Source organism: Gekko japonicus, unplaced genomic scaffold (assembly GCF_001447785.1).
Source record: "Gekko japonicus isolate JY-2015 unplaced genomic scaffold, Gekko_japonicus_V1.1 scaffold4356, whole genome shotgun sequence".
In the NCBI taxonomy this organism is placed as follows: domain Eukaryota; kingdom Metazoa; phylum Chordata; class Lepidosauria; order Squamata; family Gekkonidae; genus Gekko; species Gekko japonicus.
In genome coordinates this window covers 22219-42011 of record NW_015177145.1, presented here as the reverse complement: position 1 = coordinate 42011, position 19793 = coordinate 22219, and the positions used below count along the sequence as shown (strand labels likewise).

Genomic DNA, 19793 nt, shown 5'->3' with positions numbered 1-19793 from the left:
TGAGGGTGGGGTCTGAGGAGGACCTCAGACAGATACAATGCCATAGACCCACCCTCCAAACAAGCTGTTGCCAATCTCCAGGTGACAGCAGGAGCTGGTGCTAGTTCAAAGTGCTGGGGATGTGTTGCGTTCTAGCAGGAGATGCTGTGAGTGTAGAAAATGAATGTGGACAGAGTAGTGTTTTGGAAAATCTTTAGGAATTGTGCGTTTACCATTGGGCACCCACCCAGAGCCTCTGGCATTTTCTCACTCTGCTGGCATCAAAACCAATTTAAGGCAAAATAGAGATATGGAGACTTTCCCATCCTCCTTTGCATCAATCTGTCTTTGTTGGCAACCCTAGGCCTGCCAGCATTTTCAGGGTGACTTCATGCCTCCTGACTGGCATTACTTCACTAGCCCTGGCTGCTTGCGCCTGTTCAGCAGCCTAACCTAATTTGCAGGGTTGCTGTACAGATCACATAGCAGAAGAGGAGAATAAAGTAAGCTGTTTTGCCCCCCACTAACGAGAAAGACAACTTTGCCTAGAAAGAGGCTGCTGAAAGGGGAGGAGATAAAGTTGCCAAATTTAGGTATGGAAATTCCTGGAGATTTGAGGGGTGGAGCCTGGAGAGGGTGGGGTTTGAGGAGGGGTGGGACCTCAGACAGGTACAATGCCATAGACTCCACCCTCCAAACCAACCATTTCCTCCTGGGGAACCACTGCTGCCAATCTCCAGGGGAGAGCTGGAGATAACTCAGAATTACAACTGCTCTTCAGATGGCAGAGATCAGTTCCCCTGAAGAAAACGGTAAGCTGTGTGTCATTATACCCTGCTGAGGTCACCACAACAAATTGACGCTGAGTGCCAAAGACCAGGGCACCCACCCAGAGCCTTTTTCTTGAGCTCGTTTTATGTATTTCCACAACAAGCCTTCTTCCTAGTGCCAAATAAAACAGCTCTTTACCACTTTTGGAAGATAAAGAGAGGGAAACAGACAAATCTCCCTCGCTTGGGCTTGAAAAAGGAAAGCAACAACATTGAATATAAAAATGTTGTGGAGCCTCAAACTTGAGATGTTTGTGCTATAATATACTAAAGAGCTAATTTTGAAGAGGCTTTTTACTTTTAGTCCACTTAATGAGTCAAAGGTATGATTCATAATATGTTACTTCTTGAATCAGGTTTTTAAATTTTGTTTCATCCTTTCTTTGACATTTCACTGTGCTTGTCAGCCTGTGAATTCTCTAGTGTATTTATGTGCATTCAACAAAAAGATGAGAGTTATACTTTATAGATCTATCAGCTAAAATAGTAAAAAAACAACAACCAAAATTTGGAAAATACTTTTAAAAAGTCATGCACGAGGCTGTTGTAAACAATGTTTGACATAGTTAGCTGCCAACAAAGTGATTCTGGGGTTTATTTTTAAATTTGGCTAGAACTAGAATATGTTTTTTAGGCTCACATGACTCTGCCACGTGAATCATTATATGCTCTTATTCACAGGGCTTCTGTAGAGTGGTGAAAAATGTGTTTCCCTGTAGGTGCTCAATAGCAGGAGGCTAAAATTAATTCTCTTCTACATTAAGCAGAGAGGGAAAAATATTATCCTATGCATGTGAGCATTGAATCATCTTCTAATCAGCCAGATAGCCTTTTCAGTTCAAGTACATATATCTTCTGGAGGATTCTTTAAGGTTGAATGGGTTTGTTAAAAGTGCATTTGTTTGTCTGATGGAAAATTGAAAGTACAGTAATTAGTAATGAGTATGTCCTAGTTTTCTCTTTTTAAAAAACGTAATTGTGACTTCCGGTGCAGACATTTTAACACTATTGTCTTCTGAAAGACAGACTTGGGAGGATATCAGGTTCAGAATTTGGCACTCAGAATATCTATCATATCAGCATTTCCCAATGTGTGGGGCCTGACCCAAAAGTGGGTCATAGACTTTTGTAGTTTTATTAAGTAATTTTTTTGCTTGGATGCCTCAAGTATTAGTCATGCAACAGGCAAACGTAAAATTCGGAAGAATAATGACTGCCAAAGACCTTAGGTCCAAAATTCATATTCAATATCATGTGCAATTATTTCTTTCTCAACAATAATTAACACCTTGTAGAAAAGCCAAAGATTTTTTTAAAATTGCAGGTTATAAACAAGTACTAACAAAAGATCCCATCTGTGCCCCCATGCATCTTGCTACTACGTGACTGTGACCTTTCTTGCCTCCATTGATGTATCTGAAGCAAAAAAATGCTCACAATACATGAGGGCCAGCATCTTGAGTTTAGAAAAATGAACTAGTAAGGTTAGCAGTCTGCCAAGCTTAAATGACTCCTTTTGTATGATTTTGTCATCTTGATGTCTTCATTGATTGAATGTCTGCAAAATACTGCACAACTTTTGTGAAGGCAGGAACAATTTCTTCTGTATGATGCATTAAAATTGTATGTGCCAGTAGTTGTGTTCTGTATTTTTGCTCTGAATTCACGTTGCTGGTGTCTATGTACCATACTCGGTTAATGTTTCTTTTTGAAGGAGCGTGAAAAAAGAAAGCATGAAAGGATATTGAGTGAAGAACTTGTTACTGCTGTGACCTACCTCAATCAATTTTTACCTCCTGAACATGCTATTGTCTATATTCCTTGGGACATGGCCAAATACACAAAGAGGTGTGTGTTTTTTTTATCTAAAGCAGTGGTACTAAAAATGTAAACCACCTCTCCCTTAGGGAGAGTGCTGCCCAGAAGAAGTTTCATCATGAACCTTTGAAAACTGGGGGGGAGGGGGGAGAAGTTAAAAAACAAAGTTCCAATTAGCTTTTTTCCATTGAGTCTATCATGAGAATCCAGATAGGACTATGTGCTTTCCAGTGGCATTGATTGACAGAGTTTGGGAAACAAATAATCCAGCCCTGTCTTTTAGAGAGGTTTTTGCTCTTTCGGCTTTAAAGCACTCCGTAGCTCCATAAAGGCCCTGCTCTTTATTTTATTTTGTACTACTTATCCAAAGTGCCTAGATGACTAACACTAGCTGAGTTATCTGAGCTTTGTCTTATTAATGCCTGGGGAACGCAGTAGAATGTTTCCCTTACTTAGAAGGCTCACTGTGACATAGTTTGCAGTTCCTTACTCTGGGAATGCTGTAAAATCTGTTTTGTCAGTGACAAATGACAGTAGTTAATGTTATTGTTTTGCTGATAATGTATCTGTTCCACTTCTCAAAGGTTTCTTGCCTCCTTTTTCAGGATGCAAAACTGCATGGCCCATAATTACGCTGTATGTATAAGAGGCTGGTGTGAAGTGAAACGCACTGTGGTTGTCCTTTCAAAGAGAATAAATCCATGTTTGCTTTTATCCCCCTCTAGCAAACTCTGTAACGTCCTTGATAGGCTGAATGTGATAGCAGAGAATGTGGTGAAGAAAACTGGATTCTTTGTAAATCGTCCTGATTCTTATTGCAGTGTCTTACGCCCAGATGAAAAGTATGTATGAGAGAAAAGCATATTTTGCATAATAATTATAAAGATTTTTAAAGTACTCAGAAGTCCTCATTTATTTAGTACTGATATAGACAAAAATGTTACTATGCTACTTATGTTTTCATAATGATAAGATAAGCAGTCCTGATGCTTTTCATACAATAGTATTTTATGAACTGATCAGTAAATTCATCTCCTATCCCATTAAATTTCTGCAATTTTTGCTTTCTTGAAAGATGACAAATATTTCTAAGAACTGTAATTGATTTAAGAAAAGAACATTCATTTTACATTCTTCTTTGTATAGAAAGCCAATCTGATGAATAGCTACAATAAACAAAATGTGAAGCACAAACAGTTTGTGATGCAACCTGTTGCACTTTGGTTTTTCCTGATTTGAAACGTACTGCATAAGTTATCTCTTCTAAAAACAAAGTCAGTTGGAAACTGGACATAGATAGTTAAACAAATCCTATCGTATAGTAGGGGTGCTGTGAACTTCAGCACAAATGAGTTTGTGTGTCAAACTTACCATATTTGATGGGAGTTATGAGATGAGTTTGCTGTGCAGCAAACATCCTGAATGCTGTATGAACTGGTTGATGGCTGCACAGTAGTAGGGTGGGAGTTTTTTTGCTAGTAGCCATATTATTTGTGTGATCTCTTGGCCTAATTAACAGATGGACCCAGTGTTCTGGTGAACTATGTTGTTCTGGATCCCACGGGGAGTGTGTGTAGATTGGAAATCAGAAACACCATGGGTGTACAAATTCAGGTACCAAAAAAGGTTTTGGTGGCATCCAGTTGTACTGGGAAGGCAGCAGTGTGGTCACCCTGGGATTACATTGCAAAACCCTGTTCACTTGGGCATTAATAGCAGCAGTAACCTTTTTTTCCATCCCTTTCCCCCAATTTGCTCAAGTACCTGGTGGTCTTATTACCTTGTATAGCATTTCTCCAGTTGCGTTCATAAATTCTGTGCAGTCCTGTGGTGATTTGCAGGTTCAACTTAGGGAGGAGGACAGTAAATCCCCCCACCCTCAACAGATGTATGTTTAAAAGACAGCCATTTTTTTTTCAAAATCCACCACAGTAGTGGTATAGGGAGGTGAGGTTTCCTGTTTCTTAAGCAATTGGTGTTTGGTATACCATAAAAGACACAAGAGGATTTGTTTGGGTTAACTGTTATTTCCTAGTCCAGTTTCTTTCTTTGGCGTGTATACACTAGGTTACCTGGACTGCATGCTGTTTTTGCAAGAGTACAAAAAACCTTGGAATTGTGTGTGTGTGTTAAGTGTCATCAAGTCGCTTCTGACTTATGGCAACCCTATGAATTAATGAACTCCAAAATGTCCTACCTTTAACAGAGTTGCTCAGGTCTTACAAACTGAGGGCTGTGGTTTCCTTGATTGAGTCAATCCATCTCATGTTGTGTCTTCCTGTTTTCCAGCTGCCTTCAACTTTTACTAGCATTATTGTCTTTTCCAGTGACTCTTACCTTCTCATAATATGACCAAATTATGATAACCTCAGTTCAGTCATATAGCCCCAGAGCAAACAGAATATTTCTAGTGAACCAGAGCTTTATGACACTTTCCACACTTTCTATAACACATATTGTGACACATTGAAGTCAACATTCTGAAGTACCAAAGTATGAGAGATTAACATTTGTGAACAACATTGGGTGTGAGTGATTTGGGGGGGGGGGGTAAAAAAGAAGCTAATTGGTGACATGGGGAAAATATAGATCCATCTATATTGCTAATTGGTGACATGGGGAAAATATAGATCCAGTGGACCTTTGCAAAACCGTGCGTGCATTACACAGCATGCTTGCACAAAGGCCAATTGTGCATGCATGCTGTTGCAAGAAACATGCAGCCACCAGGCAGACTCCAGTGAATAGCTTGGCAAAGACTCAATCTGATCATCACTTGGGTGGATAGTTGTAACTAGCAGTTGTGATGCAGTCAGAACCTGGAGGAGTTCAGCCATCATTATTGTATAGTAGCCTGGCATTTGTTAAAAAGGCACATTACTGCTTTTGACATGTTATGGATCATCCAGGTTTGGCTAATTTGAGGTCCATTTTGTATCTGAAGATATCATGACTTCAAATCAGTGAAAGTTGTTCTCACTTAAGTTTCACTGAAATCAATTGCAATGTTAGTTGTCATTGAGTACCGTTATTTTTTAAAACTGCCATTTTTATGTGATCTGTGATACAGCCAAGCTTTGTCCTGCTGTGAGGCAGGCCCGTAGCTCGCGTGGGGCCCTAGGGGCCGGGGGGCCCCGCGGCATTTGCGGGCCCCCTCCCCGATCCTCTCCTCCCCCCCTCCTCGGAGGTCGGACCGTCGGAGCACTTGTGAGCCAAACGGAGATGAGCACCGCAACCCTAGAGTCGGATTCCACTGGCTTTCGAGCAAGGGAAACCTTTGCCTACCTCTTTTTAAAAGGTTTCTGTTTGCTTCTGCAATCCTCCCGATCCTCTCTGCTCCCCCTCCCCCCCTCGGAGGTCGGACCTTCGGAGCACTTGTGAGGCAAACGGAGATGAGCACCGCAGCCCTAGAGTCGGATTCCACTGGTTTTCGAGCAAGGGAAACCTTTGCCTACCTCTTTTTAAAAGGTTTCTGTTTGCTTCTGCAATCCTCCCCATCCTCTGCCCCCCCTCCCCCTCCCCCTCCCCCCTCCTCAGAGGTTGGACCGTCGGAGCACTTGTGAGCCAAACGGAGATGAGCACCGCAACCCTAGAGTCGGATTCCACTGGCTTTCGAGCAAGGGAAACCTTTGCCTTTACCTCTTTTTAAAAGGTTTCTGTTTGCTTCTCCAATCCTCCCCATCCTCTGCTCCCCCCTCCCCCTCCCCCCTCCTCAGAGGTTGGACCGTCGGAGCACTTGTGAGCCAAACGGAGATGAGCACCGCAACCCTAGAGTCGGATTCCACTGGCTTTCGAGCAAGGGAAACCTTTGCCTTTACCTCTTTTTAAAAGGTTTCTGTTTGCTTCTCCAATCCTCCCCATCCTCTGCTCCCCCCTCCCCCTCCCCCCTCCTCAGAGGTTGGACCGTCGGAGCACTTGTGAGCCAAACGGAGATGAGCACCGCAACCCTAGAGTCGGATTCCACTGGCTTTCGAGCAAGGGAAACCTTTGCCTTTACCTCTTTTTAAAAGGTTTCTGTTTGCTTCTCCAATCCTCCCCATCCTCTGCTCCCCCCTCCCCCTCCCCCCTCCTCAGAGGTTGGACCGTCGGAGCACTTGTGAGCCAAACGGAGATGAGCACCGCAACCCTAGAGTCGGATTCCACTGGCTTTCGAGCAAGGGAAACCTTTGCCTTTACCTCTTTTTAAAAGGTTTCTGTTTGCTTCTCCAATCCTCCCCATCCTCTGCTCCCCCCTCCCCCTCCCCCCTCCTCAGAGGTTGGACCGTCGGAGCACTTGTGAGCCAAACGGAGATGAGCACCGCAACCCTAGAGTCGGATTCCACTGGCTTTCGAGCAAGGGAAACCTTTGCCTTTACCTCTTTTTAAAAGGTTTCTGTTTGCTTCTCCAATCCTCCCCATCCTCTGCTCCCCCCTCCCCCTCCCCCCTCCTCAGAGGTTGGACCGTCGGAGCACTTGTGAGCCAAACGGAGATGAGCACCGCAACCCTAGAGTCGGATTCCACTGGCTTTCGAGCAAGGGAAACCTTTGCCTTTACCTCTTTTTAAAAGGTTTCTGTTTGCTTCTCCAATCCTCCCCATCCTCTGCTCCCCCCTCCCCCTCCCCCCTCCTCAGAGGTTGGACCGTCGGAGCACTTGTGAGCCAAACGGAGATGAGCACCGCAACCCTAGAGTCGGATTCCACTGGCTTTCGAGCAAGGGAAACCTTTGCCTTTACCTCTTTTTAAAAGGTTTCTGTTTGCTTCTCCAATCCTCCCCATCCTCTGCTCCCCCCTCCCCCTCCCCCCTCCTCAGAGGTTGGACCGTCGGAGCACTTGTGAGCCAAACGGAGATGAGCACCGCAACCCTAGAGTCGGATTCCACTGGCTTTCGAGCAAGGGAAACCTTTGCCTTTACCTCTTTTTAAAAGGTTTCTGTTTGCTTCTCCAATCCTCCCCATCCTCTGCTCCCCCCTCCCCCTCCCCCCTCCTCAGAGGTTGGACCGTCGGAGCACTTGTGAGCCAAACGGAGATGAGCACCGCAACCCTAGAGTCGGATTCCACTGGCTTTCGAGCAAGGGAAACCTTTGCCTTTACCTCTTTTTAAAAGGTTTCTGTTTGCTTCTCCAATCCTCCCCATCCTCTGCTCCCCCCTCCCCCTCCCCCCTCCTCAGAGGTTGGACCGTCGGAGCACTTGTGAGCCAAACGGAGATGAGCACCGCAACCCTAGAGTCGGATTCCACTGGCTTTCGAGCAAGGGAAACCTTTGCCTTTACCTCTTTTTAAAAGGTTTCTGTTTGCTTCTCCAATCCTCCCCATCCTCTGCTCCCCCCTCCCCCTCCCCCCTCCTCAGAGGTTGGACCGTCGGAGCACTTGTGAGCCAAACGGAGATGAGCACCGCAACCCTAGAGTCGGATTCCACTGGCTTTCGAGCAAGGGAAACCTTTGCCTTTACCTCTTTTTAAAAGGTTTCTGTTTGCTTCTCCAATCCTCCCCATCCTCTGCTCCCCCCTCCCCCTCCCCCCTCCTCAGAGGTTGGACCGTCGGAGCACTTGTGAGCCAAACGGAGATGAGCACCGCAACCCTAGAGTCGGATTCCACTGGCTTTCGAGCAAGGGAAACCTTTGCCTTTACCTCTTTTTAAAAGGTTTCTGTTTGCTTCTCCAATCCTCCCCATCCTCTGCTCCCCCCTCCCCCTCCCCCCTCCTCAGAGGTTGGACCGTCGGAGCACTTGTGAGCCAAACGGAGATGAGCACCGCAACCCTAGAGTCGGATTCCACTGGCTTTCGAGCAAGGGAAACCTTTGCCTTTACCTCTTTTTAAAAGGTTTCTGTTTGCTTCTCCAATCCTCCCCATCCTCTGCTCCCCCCTCCCCCTCCCCCCTCCTCAGAGGTTGGACCGTCGGAGCACTTGTGAGCCAAACGGAGATGAGCACCGCAACCCTAGAGTCGGATTCCACTGGCTTTCGAGCAAGGGAAACCTTTGCCTTTACCTCTTTTTAAAAGGTTTCTGTTTGCTTCTCCAATCCTCCCCATCCTCTGCTCCCCCCTCCCCCTCCCCCCTCCTCAGAGGTTGGACCGTCGGAGCACTTGTGAGCCAAACGGAGATGAGCACCGCAACCCTAGAGTCGGATTCCACTGGCTTTCGAGCAAGGGAAACCTTTGCAAAGCCAGTTCCAGAGAGGGCCCTGCAGGAGTATCACTCACTAGGTTGAATGGGACTTCCTCATCTGCCTCTGCAGGGGGGGGGAGAAAGCCCGTCAGTGTATTTTCTGTTGCTCTCTCACTCCCCCACCCCAAAAACGGTCTTGCTCTTGTGATCTTGTGGTATATTCATTGTATACATGTAGTGGAATTGTCTGCTCTCTTCTTCTAAAATCTGTGTGATTTGGTTTGGTCCTGTTGGATGGAGCTCTTGTTTCAGTTTCGTTTTGTATATGCTGAATGGACCTGAGAACAGGCGGCTCAGCAAGTACTCTAGCCTGGGAACCCACAGCCAAAGGGAAACATTACAGTGTAAGCCTTCAAGCTCCTTTTTAACTGCTGGGGGGGGGGATTTGGAACTTGGGGGAGAAACAAACATGCACAGAGGTTTTCATTTTCTTTCCCTTTCCTTTCTTCCATTTCTTTCTTTCTTTGTTTCCTTCTCTTTCTTTGTTTCCCTTTCCCCCATTTCTTTCTTTCCCTTTTTTCTATTTCTTTCCCTTTCTGGGAGCCCTCTATCCATGCCTTGGCTAGGCATCAGGGAGGGAGCGGGGGTGCATCTCAGTGCTGAGCATATTTTTATTTGATTTCTTATTTGTTGTGATGTCAGTGCACTTTTTGTGATGTCAGTGCACATGGCTTTTGGGGGCCCCCTCACTTTCCCCAGGGCCCCCCCACTAAAAATGTCCTAGCTACGGGCCTGCTGTGAGGTGAACAAGTTCCGGGTCAACCATGCGAAAAATTCACTGATCATCTGGGCATGGTCTTGGGTTAAACAGTCAGGATGACTTTTTTTTTTCCAGAATTCTATCTTGTTGAATAAATTATGATTTCTCCTTTTTTAGGCTGCTAAAGCTTGTTAGGCAGTTGGAACTGAGGGGGAAATGTCTGGACTTTCTGTGAGCAAAGCTCCATTCTGGCCCCTTTTGTTCTTTCTTTCCATGTCACAGGATCAGACTGCCACCAGATAAAATATGGTAGTGAATTTCTGTTCTTGAAGGTTAAAGCCTGATCCATCCTGCTTGCTTTTCGAACGACATTTTCTTCTTGGACTCTGAGTGCAGATCAGATCATACTTTCTCTGAATCCTTCTGTATCCCCATTTTTACATGGGTCTGTTAAATTTTGGCTGATTGGTTCCTTTCTAATGGTTATTTTATTCATTCGTGGCAGTATCTGTTAGCCTGGAATTTGATACAAGAAAAATCTCCAAGCCATCAAAAAGTGATTAAATTCAGTCTCCTGGCTCCAGAAGTGGAGTCGTATCCAAGGTTGGCTGCCTTGCTTGAAAAAGATTTCCTTGTTTTTCTTAAGGCAGTATTCACATGGAAATGAAATTGTCCACATTGAAAGGCCTTGAGCAGACTCCAGTGGGAACATTTTCTGGACAAGCTCCAGTGTGTCTCATACACAAGAGCACATTTGTACTGGCTCTCATGCATTTTGACTGGGTTTGAGTAGCATTTATTAGGACACACAGTTATTCATGCATACAGGCAGATATTTCAAAGCAGTGAGAGAAGCAAGCAAAAAATGTTAAACACTCATACCAAAGAGACTGAAGTGGTGCAGCTTTTCATTATAATTCATGAATTCATTTGAGAATAGCCATACAACTATTGATGTACCACATACAATTTATTGATATTATTTAAGCATCCTTTTCCATGTACTGTTCAACAGCCTTTCATGTCATTTAATATTAAGTGAAATTCATAGATTTTTCATGTAATAGGAGTTGCTCTTGAAGAACAATTTTTCTGGCGGCTTGACACTCCTGTTCCAGCACTAGACATACAGCATCATCTATATGCTAATGTAATTTGCCAGTAACAATGCGGAATGTACCTCCTCTATGTAAAGGCTTGATAAAATTCTGTCTTTGGAATTTTGAAGAAAAATTATTTTTGTGAATGACTTGTTCTTCCAAAGGAGAAAATATCACATTCCCAGTTGCTGGTCGTGTGACTGGCTTCTCAGAAACTAATGAACTGCTCAACAGTTTATTAATGCCCCAAAGAAAGAACAAATAGACCAGACAGCTTGAATAAGGAAAATCTGAAAGGTGCTTCCCTTATTTGGCCCATTTGGAAAAATAGAGTTTAATTATCAGCTACAGCAGTTGAGGTGACAAAGCACTTGATGAACTGAGCCCTTCCTTTGCCAGTCTTTCCATTGTTGTGGAGCCCATTCATAAGTTCTGCTGGAACTGTGGAACCCTGGGACTGGAAGAAAGAAGACAAAACCCGTTATTCATGACAAGGTCAGGGAAGAAAGACCAAGTACTAGTCAGGAAGCTTCACCTTCAAATAGCCTTGGTTGTATATTTGGGCAATACTTCTTATTAGGACCAATCAAATGACAAAATAGTGTTCAAGCTTTTTGAGTTTACCAGAACTCTTCTTCATGGATGTTACAAAATTTGAAAAGGTAGGCAGAGGGAGAATATGTTTCGGGCCATGATTTTTAACCTATTCTTTCCAGCATTCCTGTGCTTAACTCTGGGCAGGCATGTAGATATAAAGTGATGCTATTGGTGTCAGGCTGCACCCTGGTTTCTCTAAACGAAAATGAGTATATGTGTGTATGTTACCCACTGAAAATACAAAGACCAGTAAATTACCTTGTATCTCTCTGACACCATATGCAGAGGGGTAATAGGCATAGAGATATCAGCATTGTGTTACCCGAACTGGACCGGAACCGGTTCTGGGAGCCCAGATTGACTCTGAGTACAGAGACGGGCGGTGCGTGAGTTCAAAACCCGTGTATACAGAGGTCGGATTTTGGCGCGTGTTGAAAGCCCGCTATTTCCCAGGAAGACAGACAACAGCTAGGGTTAAAATCAAGTTGTCTTTACTAAAGCAATTGTTCAGACATACCAAAACAGATGCGTACAAATTCACACAAGCTCCTTAGTTACAATAGGGTAAGAAAACAATAAGCATGAAAAACAACAAAAGCATCAAACAAAGGGGATGACTCTGAGGTATACGATCATACTCATCTGAGATCCAACTGAGAGAAGAAATCTCCTCTTCCAAGACGGGCAGCCAAGGCAACAGCTGGTGGACTCTAGACACACAAAGGCTGGGGCCAGCCACAGCCACGTGTGCGCTCCCTGGTCGCGACTCCGGGGAACTTAAGAGTTACCTGCAGCACCTTAGTGCAAACTAGGGGTAAGGGTGAGCTAGCCGGAGAACAAAGGCTTGTTTCTCCTTTTAAGAGTTGCCTTTTGGGGCAGTCTCTGTCTATCATAAAACTTGGGGTACGTCCTCTACTCCTAAGCTATAGGTTGGGCAGGGGTGACGCCCTACAAGAGGGGTAGTGGATAATATGCAGATTCTTCTATCCTACATCAAAGCGGGGCCATTTGGTGATGGTTGCACCTCCGTTTCCCTGGCAACTTCTTTGCTGCTGCCAGATGTTGGGTACCCAAGCCATAAAAGATGTTGTCTTTTCGATGCCAATTCAGATAACGAGGTGGAATTGTACTCCTTCCCACCGTCCATCATTGCTGGTCAGATCTGTTGCTCATCCAAGCGTCTCTCTGTGTACCCCAAATGGTGACCTCGTTGGTACTGGGGCACATTGCAGCATTCCAGAGCAGGCATCTGCTTTTGTCCAGGGTGCAGTGGAAATTTCCAGGGCAGGCAAAAAGCTTGGTGGCAGGCATCCCTGTCAGGCCCCCACTGTGGGCAGCCTCGGGGTGCAAGGCCTGCCATCGTAGTCCATGGCAACACACACACACATAGCAATGAGCCTCCGGCTCTCAAGGGCACAGATACATATACATGCAGGCAACATATCATAAGCACAATACAGGCAATATGCAAATGCAAATGGTCACATGGTAACAATTGGTAATGAGACAGGAAACCTAGGTCTCAGTTAGCTCCAGGAGGATGCAAAGAATACATAACTCTGAAGATATGAGCAGTGACTTACAAGAGCTCATACCCTACCAATGCCTGCTATTGTCATTTGGCATCTGAAATCACTTCACTCTCCAAGATAAAAGGACAGATGGACTCACATTCTAGCTGCATTTGAATAAGTGAACAGTGACTCATGAAAGGTCATGCCCTACCACAAATTTTATTAGTCATTAAGGCACTACTGGAGTCTTGCTCCCTTCTACTAATAAAGATTGTAAGCTATACTGTTAGGTTCCTTTTCTTTCTTCCTTTTGTCATCTGTTAGAACTTGAAAGGAGGCTCTCTCCAAGTGAAATAATGTGTGGATTTCAGATTGGACAAAATTTACTCAGTGCTAGTGATGATCATGAAACAGTTAAAAAGCAAGGGGGAGGGTTAATGTGAAGAAAGGCAGGCAGTGAGGTGGGAGGGGAGAGAGGGAGACCATGTGTTGAACTGGAATATATGGAACCATAAATGTATTTTGAAATACTTATCCCAGATAGGCACAGAGAAATCTAATAAAAAAACTTCTCGGAATAAGCCAAAATAATTTCACTTTAATTCCCCTTATCCCAAAAGCATCTCTTCCCTGCCCCCTTCCTCTTTTATCGTGCGCATGTGTGATCAGGACTCAAAGTAAACAGCAAATCTTAATGTAAATTGTGCTTGCCAGAAAAATCACCCTCCCTCCCTCTGAAGAAGTGTGCAAGCACACAAAAACTTGTATCTGGATTAAACTTTGTTGGTCTTCAATGTGTCACAGGACTATTTCTCATACTCTCTTTCCTTCCCCCTTCCTTCCCCCCTCTCCAAAGGAGGAGGAGGAGATCTCAGCCAATGGAGGGAGGAAAAGCTTGGAGACACAGCAGTAGCCTTGGATGATGAAGCAGGAGAGAGCTATTGAGGAAGCTTTTCTCTGGTGCACACAGCTGCACTTTTTCTTTCTCCCCTTCCTTCCTCCCCAAAAGTCAAAGAGGAGATCTCAGCCACTGGAGGGTAGACAGACTTCGTGACACAGCAGCAGCCCAGGAGGAAGAAGCAGGAGAAAGACAATTACTCACTGGCCCTTGTGCCACATGTTTGATGTCCCTTGTTTAAGGTCTAATAGACTCAGAAAGCAGTGCAGTCAGAGGAACAGTAATGTCTAGGCTAGTTCCAGATGCCCTCTCTCTGCTTCTCATGATCATTACGCAGTAGATCTGGCTCTAGAGAACAGGAGTGCACAAGCTAAGTTTCTTGAGCTACCTCTTGCCCGTATTTACCTGTCGCGTATGTCGAAAGATAAGGAGTAGTGGATACTTGCCTCCTATCTTCCTTGAGGTATTGGAGGCAAGGAGAAACCCCTATATTTATCTGTTTTTCAGAGGGAAGAAAAGAGCTGCCTCACTCTCAATATAATGCAGAGCAGAATGTTAGCTAAACTGTGGCTTTTCTCTCCTCTTGGATTTAATCATAGAAATCCATTTGTGAACTAATTGCAACCCACTGCTATTGCATATTTTAGCCATTAATGTTGCTTTAAGACATCTCTAATGTCAGCTGAATATATTTCTTACAGTATATGCCCTGCCAGATACTATGTTATTTTTTTACAGGTGGAATGAGTTGGGAGGATGTGTGAACCACACTGGCCGCTTACAGGTATTGAACTGAAACTGATTTTACAGCTGTTGTTTAATACGGCTCGGTATTTGGTCAAAAACATCTACAAGATAACTATTATTGTTCTTTAGGATTGGGTGAATGTCATCTGCCTGAACCGTTCTTTAATTATCTGTATACTAATAGTGAAGTTGGCCAAATCTGAGAATACTTAAATCTGGTGACAGGAGCTGTGAACTGGCAAGACGGATCTTTCTACAAACCTGAAAAGGACCCAACGTTTGCAGGAAAATGTGAAATCTAAAAAAAAAGTACATTTAAAAAAAAAACTTGAAAATTATTAAAGGAGCACCTGTAGCTTTAAGCAACAGATTCCCTCAATGGCTGCTGCTATGCAACCACAGCATTCCAGGCTGGGTTTTTGTAAGTAAAAAGGCAGAGAGGGCTCTTTCCAGGCCTATTTTAGCCAGCCCTTTAGCCAGGAAATATTCCAGTGGGGGCTTTGAGATTGAGGGGGCGTGGCCCCCCACATGGTGATGTAACTAGTGATGTCACCACAAGTGACTCTCCTCCAAGGAGAGCTAAGGAAGAGACAGCTGGGTGGCAGCACTGCTCGCCGCCCTGCTGCTTGACTGCCTCCTCGGCTCTCCAAGCAGACACAGTGAGACACCGGGGACCCAAAACTGTTTACATGATTCTCTTCTCATCCATTTTTTCCTAACTACCAACCCTTTGAGGTAGGTTAGGCTGAGTGTTGGCTGGTCCGGGGTCACCCAGTGTTGGATCCCAAGCATTCAAAATAACTCCATGTTGAAAAGCAAGCAAGGTTTATTTCAAAGCGTTGGTTTAACCAGAACAGGACATTGTTAGGAATAACTACAGGTAACCAGGGAAGGCATAATATAGACATTTGAACCAGGTAAGGACCAATGAGCCCAGTTCCCGCTGGCGGGAATATATCATACATTTCGTGCCCATTGCATGGGAACGCAACAGTTCTATAATGTCAACACAGGTTCAGTTCACATGCTAGATACCCAAAACATTCTGGGCGAAGCTTCCCTCCTACACCCAGCTGCACAACCTTGGCGAGTTCCGCGGACTACATAACATACTCAAGTAAACAAGGAATGAGAGGGGGTGGTGGTGAAGGAAACTACACAGGAACCGGAATGACAATGGCAGCTAGCTGACACCCAACAAGCTTCTATGGCAGACTGGGATCTCTAGTCTAACACTAACCACTATACAATGAAAATTCAAGATGAGTAGCCATGTGTCTGTAGCAGAAGATAAGAGCAAGAGTCCAGTAGCATCTCAAAGACTTATTGAATTTGTGGCAGGGTATGTTATTTCGTGAGTCACTGCTCACTTCTTCAAAACTTATGAAGAAGTGAGCAGAGATTCACAAAAGCTCATACAATGCCACAAACTTTGTTAGTCTTTAAGGTGCTACTGGACTCTTGCTCTTTTCTACTCGTAATGAAAAATGTCATTGACATTTTTTTTTAATTAGTAGGTCCTTACATTTATTAGAATAATTTCTTTTTTAGACTGGAGTTCTTCGAACCAATTGTGTTGACTGCTTGGACCGCACAAACACAGCCCAGTTTATGGTTGGGAAGTGTGCTTTGGCCTATCAGCTTTATTCCTTAGGTTTGATTGACAAACCCAATCTGCAGTTTGACACAGATGCTGTTAGGTAAGAAGGTTTACCATAATATGGTGCTTGTTTTTCTCCCAGCAATTTGCTGAATCATGTTTTTCTAGCTTCTGTATTTTTGCTAATAAAATATGTATATTAAATTGAAATTAACTCCTTAAACATTATTTAAGAATATGGATAAATAAATATGGGTTCACTTCCTGCACCTTTATAAGATTAATGATATTTCTACACTTAATTTTAAGTGTATTCTTGTCAGCCTATTACTGTATCATCTTGTAACAGCTGTTAGCTGGATATCCCTGCTGTTATTGTTTATACTGGTGGATTTTATGAAGATTTGTTTAAAATGTGTGATTCTTATTAGTCCTCTAGGATATTTTAAATTAAAAGGCAAGATGTAAATATTTTGAAGAAATTGAGACAACTTGGTTTTTTTAATTACTCAGTGACAAATATGAAGCATCCATCTTTCAATTTAACAAGTGAAGTGATGTGGTAACAGACGTCCAATTTAATTTCAAAATAAAGTGATATTTTGTTTTGGTTGACAGAATAAAAAAGGCAAGTGGGATGGTGCTTGGAGGAAGACTTCAGACCCTTAGTCTTTTCTCCTGCATGTCATTCCCCAGTTTAAAACTTTCTTTAGTGCATTGCCTACCCCTGTTCCAAAGTAGGTTCCATTCCTTTCGCCTCCCAAAGCTGTTTTCAGCTGGGTGGTCAATTATTTCTGAAAAGCCAAGTTTAGACTCATAGATACCTTTGGGTTAGAGGCCTGCTGCCAGTGAAACCAGTATTTGGAACAAGAAGCAGGTATTGCTTCTTCTCTGCTGTATCTCTGACAGCAGTTATTAAAACTCAAAGGGAGCTGTCCCATAAAACCCGATAAAAGGTAGCCCAATAGAACTCCATGAGAGCTAGCTTCTATTTACAGAATTCCTTCATATGTGTGTGGTTTTCTGCACACTTGATTTACTCCTGATTTTCTTGACAATTGTAAACATTGGAATTGGTTTGGCCATGATTCTTTCATATCTGCCCTAACTCTGCATTTTCACAGTTGTGAAGTCAGTTTATTTTCTTGCACACATGCCATAAATAATCAGGATTTTCAAGAGGCGGTGTTGTTGTCATGGATGGCATCATCAGTGGTGTCACAACGATCCTCCCCTTTTTAGTTTTTGTGCATGTTTATATTGATATACCATTGTAATGATAGGTTTTGCAGGTTCTCTGGATGCCCAGCTTTCATTTAAAAAACAAAAAAAAGTCCCTACTTCCTTCCCTCATGGAGATAGAAGGAAAAAGACATATCTCCACAAGGGGAGGTGCTATAGACTTACTTTAAAACACCAAAATGAAAACTTTAGAGAACTTGCTAAACCTATCATTACAATGGTATATTGATATAAAGGTTGTATACTTTTTTTTTTTTTTTTAAGTCTAAAACAGAGCCACTTCTCTTCAAGGCAGATGGGGAGAGGGAGTGGTTTGATGATGACAACAGTCCAATCATCAAAAAGTGGATTGCAGGTGGGTGGGACAAAAACCCTGACAGAAGCATTAAATATGAGGAAAAAAGGCAACTCAAAATTAGTTTCCAGAAAAATAATGGGGTAAAAGGGGTCTCAAAAGAAACCCCCCCACACAAAAAAGGGAACGGAACAAGCAAAAACTAAAGGTACAAAAATGGGTACAGAAATCAGGGGGTAAACCAAGCAGTATGGGGCCAGAACTGACCTCTCCCTCCAAAAATGCAGAAAAGCCCGATATCCATGCCTTGTGTTCCACTTTTCAATTAAGCTGGAGTAGGATAGAATACTGGGAACGTGTGATGAAAATTTGGGGAATGTAGCAGATGTTGTTAGTGTTGGGTGGATTGATCATTAAAGCCCCTGGGAAATGTCCTGGGGGCCTGTTCCCCTGCCAAGGCTACCTTGACCCTGGACTACTCAGCACCAGATAAATGGGAGCTGTCACCAGGGGTCCCAGCCCCACCCCCCACCATGGTGAGCTTGCTCCTCTCCTGCCATCCAGAGTGCAGGAGCCACTGCAAGTCTCCCTTGTTGTTCATTTGGCAATTGAGCCTGTAGAATCTCTAGTAGAAATAAAAAAACAATTCAGTAATGTAAGCTTTAAAATCCTGCTGTATGCTAATGACATTGTTTTTATAACCCAGCCTTTTATTTCTACATATGAAATCTTGTGAGTATTGCAGGATATTTCTTGAAGTTATTTGGACCATTATACAGAAATTAAAATGGTACTGAATGCATGGCTTCTGAGCCACCATTGACTTGAAGCAGCATCGGCCAATTTTTGGGTAGAATCTAATGCAGGGAGAGAAAAAAGAGTGAGTTTCCAGTCCCATATCTTTTTAAAAGTCTGTACAATCCCATTTTGCTAACAAGGTCGTACAGCTGGGCCTCCAGGTCTGTGAGTCAATTAGAGCTAAGCAATTCATGAATTACATTCTTAATACCACACTTCTAACAAACTTATTGGCCTTTAAATTCCCAGGAGAGCAGATAGGCTGTATAAAATACACCTGCTTACTCTACCATGTGACAGACAATATTAATCAAAGAAAATGGAACATATTCAGGTACCAGTTAGGACGGGCGGCTTGGCAAGTTGTTCTGGCCCCTCCAATGGACTGTAAAATGGGAGTAGGTACATCAATCAAACTTAGGATCATCACAGTTAGAAACCAGATTTTTACAGTTGTAGATATGGATTATTTATTTATAAAGTGCTTAAATGTTTACTAAGCCTTGAAATCAAGTTTCTGTTTCTTAACTTGTTTGACAGCAATGAATCAAAGTACACATTCAGTAATTGGTTTTACATCATACCTGTCGTATATTAAAGAGAAATTGTACTTCCCTACGCAGAAGACTGATTATGAAGTAGTAGAAAAGCAAAGCAACTCTATTTGCTTATACAAATGCTGCCTTTACTTTGGGTTGTGCAGCATAGAGGAAGATCTAATAAAAGGCAGATGATCCAGAACCCCTGACTGCTATTTACTGTATACAGCTGTTGGCATTAAGTGCTGCCACTGCAGTAGTAATCAGTCCCCCAGCAGTAGGTAGCTGTTGCTTCAGATATTCAGAGTAACTCTGCATAGGATTGCATTGTTTGTCTCTAACATGCTATACTACTCTCTTTTTTTTAAAAAAGTGACAAATGGATGGATGGAAGAGCCACTTAGGAATAGGGGTGTGTATCCTATGCTCAGCTAAGTATTGAGCCTTCCTTTGGGGCAAGAAGCTCTTCTCCGTGCTTAGCTGAACAGAATAGTAGGACACAACTCAAGAGTTTTTGCCTCTAGAAATACAGTGGTGATCAAATCTTATAAATTCAAGGAACTAACTGTTATTGGTTTTCTCTCTGGTTTTTGGTGTTGTCTTTTATATGTTTTTATTGAATTATTGTACACACACACACATATATATTGTACATACATATAATTTATTTTATATGTGTTTAATGTGAAATGTTTTGATGTTCGGCACCTTGGGGACTATATTTGAGTAGAAAGCAGCACAGAAATGTTTTAAATAAAATAAAATGCCCACACCACTCAGCTAACTTGTGGAAGCCAGTGTACGGCTGGGCCCAGCCCTGCTAGTCACCCTGTGGCTGGACCAGACTATTCCCAGGGAGAGGCTGCCATGAGGAGGAAAGGATGCAAAGATGATGCCAGAGGAGCAGATAAAGGTAGGTAGGTAGATGGTTAATATGTGGGAAGATGAAAAAAATGCAGAAAAATGCAGAGAGACTGACAGGGAAGGGAAA

At 43.3% G+C, this 19793-nt stretch overlaps 1 protein-coding gene across 1 annotated transcript in view; it reads left to right on the top strand.

Annotated features, from left to right (window-relative positions):
- Positions 1-19793, top strand: part of FIG4 (FIG4 phosphoinositide 5-phosphatase) — an 87973-nt gene that overhangs the window by 46157 nt on the left and 22023 nt on the right. The window contains exons 5-8 of the mRNA XM_015428341.1: positions 2524-2657; positions 3353-3469; positions 14320-14365; positions 15880-16028. Coding sequence (XP_015283827.1) covers positions 2524-2657; positions 3353-3469; positions 14320-14365; positions 15880-16028 — 446 coding nt within the window. The remainder of the gene's footprint in view (positions 1-2523; positions 2658-3352; positions 3470-14319; positions 14366-15879; positions 16029-19793) is intronic.